Source organism: Trachinotus anak, unplaced genomic scaffold (genome assembly GCF_046630095.1).
Source record: "Trachinotus anak isolate AG129_WGS33_773 ecotype Australia unplaced genomic scaffold, CSIRO_AGI_Tana_v1 ptg000008l, whole genome shotgun sequence".
In the NCBI taxonomy this organism is placed as follows: Eukaryota; Metazoa; Chordata; class Actinopteri; order Carangiformes; family Carangidae; genus Trachinotus; species Trachinotus anak.
Window position 1 is genome coordinate 14,358,800 of NW_027273859.1, and position 6,869 is coordinate 14,365,668.

The window sequence follows — 6,869 nt, forward strand, 5'->3', positions numbered from 1 at the left end:
TGTCACTGTTGGTTACAGATTTAAATCAGCAGTCAGTTGCATTGATGTAAGAATAAGGACATGATTGAGCCAGATGATTCAGGCTGTTCTTATCAGATTTGTTTTTTTTTTATCTTCTCTTTTCACATAACTGTGACGACAGACCACACATTTCCTTAATGTCCTTATGATGATGGTCAATCAATTGACAAGGAAAGAAATATCAATGAAATATGAAAATTTAATCTCATCACACTTTCCTCATGACTGCTGCGCTTAGTTTTAAAGTTAAACCTATTATAAACTTTGGGAATTTGAGCCAAATACTCACAACCAGGACTCAGTGGGATTACTGTAAATAAGTAGTCAGCCCCCTTTGTTTGCTTGTTGGTCTAGGTACAATCTAAAAATGTTTTTATTTGGAATCACACACATCTTTGATGAAATATTGTTTTATTTTTGGAACTGACAATAATGACAGAGCAGACTACAGCTTTGTTGTTATGGTACAATCAGGAGGATATTCCAGTTAAGTTTGGTTTGAACCCTGAAAGAAAACCTGTTTCTTATCAAGAAAGGATGGTCAAACTTTTACTTGAGTATAGTTTTTTCACCTAAATAATGCTTTGTCTGCTTGATAATATGTACGTCATGTGACAATAACTCCACTTATTCTAAGAAGCTTTCCACACATACAGAGACATGCATGATATTTTTGTGTAGCCGTTCCCCTTCTCACACACTTCAGTAATCCCTCTGTTCTGCCGGCCATGCTGAAAGGTCAGGCTGCAGATTAAAACTGAAACATCAGACAGCTTCAGTGGTATAAACATGAGACATTTGTTGAGACATGTTTTTCATAAATTGATATTTATTGAAAAATCTCAATAAAACACCCAAAAGCTGTGCAACCCAAAATGTATTATACCAAAATATTAAATATATTTAGGGTGAATTACTAGTTCAAAGAAGGCACCATCATTTACTGTATGATTCAGTATTATACTGCATTTTCTGTAGTGACGTATTGTGTTGTGTGTGCGGACCATAATCTTCATGACAAAGACTCATCTTTGTGGCATAAATATATTATGGGTCATGGCTTAGATTTCATGTTACATTTCATATAGAAGTTGATAATAGTGTTGCTCCAGCACCATCAGCACTGCGGGTCTTTCTGTTGCTGGAGGACTGGAAGTCATTCTGGATTTCGAGGAAGGTTTTGTTCTTGGTTTCAGGAACAACAAGGAAGATGTATACTGCCACTGAGGAGCAAATGGCCAAGAACACCAGGAAACAGTACTGCTGAAGTCCAATCTGTGCAAATACAACACAAGTGAGCCCAACTCCTTGAAAGATTCAAGTCTAACATATAGTTAATATTTTTGGATACCCACCACAGTAAAAGGAAAGACCAGGCTGATGAAGAAGAAGCTTGACCAGTTCACTGACCCTGCGATCATGTACGCTGCAGGGCGTGTTGTTTGTGTGAATAGTTCAGTGGTCAAGATGTTAGTCACACCACCTTCGCAGGGGAAGAGACAACAAAAGAAATCACTGTTACAACTGCTGTGCAACAGCGGCTGCTGAGGAAATTCTTCAAAGGAGGAAGGAGTTACTAATTCAGTCAGTTACCTGGTCCTAAGCCAAAACTCAGGATAAAAGCAAAAACACACGCCATGCTCAAGTATGGAAAAACTGGGCTGACATTCTGAGAGAAAAGAAATCACATAAAAGAAGTGTTAACGCAAACTAAGAATACTATGATTTTTTTTCCCCCCACATTTGGTCTTGAGATGAATTACCTGAAAGCTGAGTGTCAGCGTGAATAAAATGCAGCAGATACTCATCAGCGTGTATCCTCCTGCGATGAGCACTTTCCTTCCCAGGCATTCGATCAGCATACCCTGTGAGACACACAGCTTGTCACAAGACCAGAAAGACTCCCGGAAGACATCTTCCTTGACCTTTCATGCAATATTGTCAGCTTTATTCTGTCAGATCCTGCTGCACAGTATTTTAGTTTATGTTTTAACATGTCGTACATTTTTCAGTTATTTTATTCCAACTTTATAAAAAGTCTTTACTGTGTGTTATGTTTTAACAATTTCCATTTTTATCACATTTATTATGTCATGTGTTCTTGTGCTGTTCTTAATTTTTTTGTCGGACAACTTTTATTTTTTTTATATAAGACAACAATAAAGCCACACTCTATTCTGTTTTACTGTTTCAGGAGTCCTCTCCAAACTTTAGTCCAGCATGAGAACATTTTATTAAAAAGATCTTGACTGTTGTACCCTTGTTATACCCATCAGAACATCAGAATTGTGTGTATGGTTCACTGCAGCAATGTTCTTCAAAATATAACGTGGAGCTAATACTTACACATGTTAAAGCAGTGATGCATTCACAGGCACCAGTGCCGACAGTCACGTATGGTATTGTATCCTCAGGAATACCAGATTGATTGAACACGTAATCTGCATAGAAGTAAATCTACAGAAAATGTAGACATGAAAACCAAAGTACAAATTAAAAAAAAAAAAAACTGAGCTTTTGCTTTTAAAATAAAGATATTTCATCTTTTTGTTGATATAGGCATTGAAGAATAGATTCTGAGAGACAGCAGGGCAAGAAATGTACATACAGCATTGATGCCATTCAGCTGTTGTGTAGCGTTGAGCAGAATGATGGTGAGAAGCTGCCAGCGCATGCTGCGATCAGTAAAGAGCTCCCAGGGTTTCTTGGCCTGGAAACCTGCTAGATTATTCTTCTCCTTCTGAATCTCCTCCTGTTCACCAACGCAGTCAGCTACACCGTGCAGTTGCTTCAGGGCTGCAGACAGGAAAACACATGACACACATAGTGATTGTAGTCTTTCATTCTTGTCATCTGATCAGTCTGTTTCTGAGAGTACTATCAAAAGGTTACAAACTGGTTTCACTCTGGCGTCAGAAGTATGTGATCACATGCTCACAGCCATGAAGACAAATGTCTCTGCCTCTGGGGATTCCAGACAAAGGGAGTCCTTGTCGTGTGCACTAAATCAATCTTTGCAGACCAAAACGGTGCATCAGTTGCAGTGTCACTTTACCTTTCTTGCATCCCTCTTCATCTCCTTTGTCGATGAGCAGGTAGCGTGGGCTCTCTGGGAACCAAGGCAGGATCAGGAGCTGCAAGATCGCTGGAATACATGTGGTGGAGAGGAGGATGGGCCAGTACTCTTCTCTGCCCAGGAGCTCTCTGTAAAATCACAAGAGAAATGTCTGATCAACATCCTTTTTGAATGACACAGATTCTTTAATCATGCTGGTGAAAGGTTAATGTTTTTTTTTAACACTGTGTGATCAGTATTTACTTGAGGCCAATCACTTGTCCAGTCAAAATCCCACCAGTGATGAAAATGGAGGTTCCCATTCCCATGGCGCCACGAAATGCAGTTGGAGCTATTTCCCCCAAATACAGAGGTTGAACACAAATGCCAATGCCTATGAGAACAAAACATGATTAAAGCCACATTTCAGATGTTTGACATGCAATGTTAAAACCAAATATGTAAAGTGAAGCTTTCAAATGTTTTCTTGAATTATTTACCTGCGTTTATTCCAGTGAAAAAACGTCCAATTATGAGTAATTCAAATAAACCTGTAGGGTAACTCAGTCCCATCAGCAGAGCAGCCACTAATGCAAAGATGTTATTGGTCAACAGTGTCCCTTTCCTGAGAAAAACAAATCACATTGGTAAATCTTGGATAAAACAAAAGGTAAAGCATCAATTCTGCCAGTGCATTTTTTTTTTTTTTTGTCCATACCTCCCAAGCTTCATAGACAATGTCCCACCGATTGTTACTCCTATAAATCCTCCTATGGTGAATATAGACACAATAGTGGACCAAAGTAGGGTGAGAACATCCTTTGAGATGCCAGTTTCGTAACGCTCCCTCCAGGTTTGGTTGATAAAATCATGCACATACTACAAATAAAAGAAGAAGAAGAAGAATTCACACATTCAGTAGTTGCCAAATAAAAATATCAGAAATATGTACATGCATAATCATTACACATCACTACAGTGGAGATGTACTGTGTATTAGTGATTTATCGTCATGAACCACTGACTGTAACTCGTTTAGTTTGTAACATGAGTACAAAGGTGTCCGCAGATACTGCACAGATGAATTGTATTTCACATGTTGTAGAGCATCTCTGAGGTTAAGACTTTGCTCTAGCCACTTCCCATTAATAAAATCATCACAACCAGTCGCAATTAAAATGATCCAAATACAGAAATAAGCCCAGTGAGAGGTAGTTGGGTTATTACCACTGTGGGTGCATTGATGACAGACACGTTATATCCATACTGAAAGGTTCCCCCTATGCAAGCAGCACAGGCAGCCAGCAGAAGTGACTTGTTTGGAAGCTGAAAATAAAACAGAGACACAAAAGACACAACTCGTTGAAAACAAGTATTTTCATACAATCAAGGACAGAAAGCTGCACCTGATTGCCCAGTCTTGGCTTCAAACTCCACGTACCTTTCGCCGCTTTCTATCTCTGATGTCCTTAATAAGCAGAGGTTGATATTCATCCAGATTATCTTTAGTCATTTTGTCGCTGGTGTTTTGTTGAAAGCAGATTATCCTACACGTAAAGGAGTTTCCTCCCAACAGGACTTCCTCCCAACTTATATATGAGGGGAGGATGAACTTATTCCCGAGGATAAATACAATTGATCTGTTGTCACAAAGTGTCAGTGGAAGGTGTGGCGAATCAGCCACATTATCCCATGTTTATCAAGATTTCACGGCATCTACAGCTGCATCAAAATGCTGATTCAGAGTGAGGCCTTTTTTCTTTGAAAGAAAGAAAAGAGGGGGTGTGGGGGGGGGGGGGGGGGGGGGGGGGGGGGGGTCCGGGGGGAAGTGTCGCGGAAATAAGTGTCTGCATTTTGAAACAAACATGAAATAGTGGAACAAAATGAAAACCTGAGCGCGGGTCTGGCTCGTTCACTGTGGTTAACAGCGTCACAAACTGTAGTGACGGAGGCGCAGCGTCGAGGAAAGTTCAGACAGCGGTCACTGAATATTTGATCATTGAGGGAGATCCTGGTTGAAATCCCTGCTGTACAATACAATCATTTTTGTTATTTTTGATTTTTGTGGGGTTTTTTTTTTTGTTAGGGCCAATAAAATGTTGGATACTAATGTAAAAAGACTGAGAAAACAATGTTATAGGCAGCAATAACTAAACGGGCTCGTAGGGATGCAGAGTGCTGGCTCCCCCCAGGGTCCAGTGTTTGTAAGAGCAGTCAAAGGTTCATGAAGTGCTCCATACTCTGGATGTCTGTCTTTTCAGGGTGGATACATTTGCAGGATACCACCTGAGGCTTTATTAGGGGTTTGTAAGTGTTTGTTGTTTTTATCCTCCATCAGCAGGACACTTAACCTTTTTCATCAAGAAGACTGTGACAGTGAACCTGCTTGTAAATACCTACAACTGAAGACATCATGGATGATTTGAAAGTGAGAAACCAACGTGCATTCATGACTTACCAACAATTATAACTGCATTATTATCAAATAGTAAAGATAAACACCAACCGAAGCCATTTTTCACAATCTGGCAACCCAAAACATGTTCTTATTAATGGCTTCTAACTGATAATTATTCAGCCTAATTATTGATAAAGCCAGTTCAGTTAGCCAATTAAGAGGTGGTACCATATCATTTAGACTACATTTGATTATAAATATATAACTGAACAAATCAATAAATGCTACAAATACACTGCAGGTTATTTTTGCTGGATGCTTCACGGCCACCTACACATACCATCACTATCTTATTGTATCGTCTGTTCCAGTAATAACATGTGAACTTGGTTTGTGTGGACAACAAACAGATTCACAGCAAACTGGCTGAAGTTCAAAACTTCTCGGGGGGTTTGTGAGATTCCAGATTCTAATCGAAAAGTTGCTGTGAGATTCAACAGTGCATTGTTGCAAAACCACGCACTGTCATGCTGCTCTCATTGATTCCACGAAAACAAAAACAATAGTGTGAGGATGTCGTCCGCTCTAATCCACAGTGTGACTCCCCAAACAAAACATGATAGAGTTTAATCTAAACTTTATTCAGCATGTGAATCAAATCCCATGCTGAATTTTAACTTACCTCTTTCCTGGATTCCACAGATCCCTCACTGAGGTTCATCTTGGAAGGTGCCGTGAAACAGTGTGTGAATAAACCATTTATAATTGTGCTATAAAGGTGCAGCATATGATCTCAGCTCCGGGGGGGGGGGGGGGGGGGGGGGGACTCATTAAAGCACATTCCTGCCGCGGAGGCTTGCCCCTGGCTAATGGAGGGATTGCTGAGCCAAATACTGAAATAATATTGACCCTTTGTTGTCTCAAATTGAAGAACAACATAGTTAATGGATCTGATATGCCTTTGGACAATCTATAGTTATCAGTGTAAGTGCTCAAAAGATTATTTTGTTTAATATATTGTGATTGCTGGAATACAAGTTATTATCATATTTTTAAAAAAATTTATAAATAAAAATGCATTGATATATTTTAAGTTCTTTCAACCTAAGTTTATTTTCAAGTCAGCAGAAAATGTAAAAGATATCAACATTGCTTCATAGCCATAAAATGTTATAAAAATGAGAAAGAAATTCCCTTTACTGTGGCAATATAACATTATTCAGGCACATTAATAGTTGTGACAAGGGCTGAAAAACCTGCTTGCTTTAAACTGCCTCCAGCATTAGTCCATAACGACGATGAGGCTTCAAAAGATGACCCAAAGAGTTCAGCAGCTCACAGAACAAAAACTTTTAAACCTGCAAGAGCCTCTCTGAGTTCGCTCACTCCACCATT

At 39.4% G+C, this 6,869-nt stretch overlaps 1 protein-coding gene across 3 annotated transcripts; it reads right to left on the bottom strand.

Annotated features, from left to right (window-relative positions):
* Positions 1 to 832: 832 nt before the first annotated feature.
* Positions 833 to 6,236, bottom strand: slc2a11b (solute carrier family 2 member 11b). Of its 3 annotated transcripts, XM_071482840.1 has the most exons (13): positions 4,518 to 4,689; positions 4,304 to 4,402; positions 3,795 to 3,955; positions 3,577 to 3,701; positions 3,341 to 3,470; positions 3,077 to 3,225; positions 2,630 to 2,817; positions 2,368 to 2,478; positions 1,785 to 1,886; positions 1,615 to 1,690; positions 1,377 to 1,504; positions 1,057 to 1,296; positions 940 to 1,021 (listed from the first exon to the last, which is right to left on the bottom strand). In XM_071482840.1, exons 1-12 carry the CDS (start codon positions 4,587 to 4,589, stop codon positions 1,102 to 1,104), a joined length of 1,536 nt encoding a protein of 511 aa, XP_071338941.1. In that variant the 5' UTR covers positions 4,590 to 4,689; the 3' UTR covers positions 940 to 1,021; positions 1,057 to 1,101. The 3 variants fall into 3 exon arrangements, with proteins under 3 accessions (XP_071338942.1, XP_071338943.1, XP_071338941.1); XM_071482841.1 differs by lacking the exon at positions 4,518 to 4,689 and adding an exon at positions 6,157 to 6,236 and having other exon boundaries at positions 833 to 1,296; XM_071482842.1 differs by having other exon boundaries at positions 833 to 1,296; positions 4,518 to 4,755.
* Between the last annotated feature and the right edge of the window lie 633 nt (positions 6,237 to 6,869).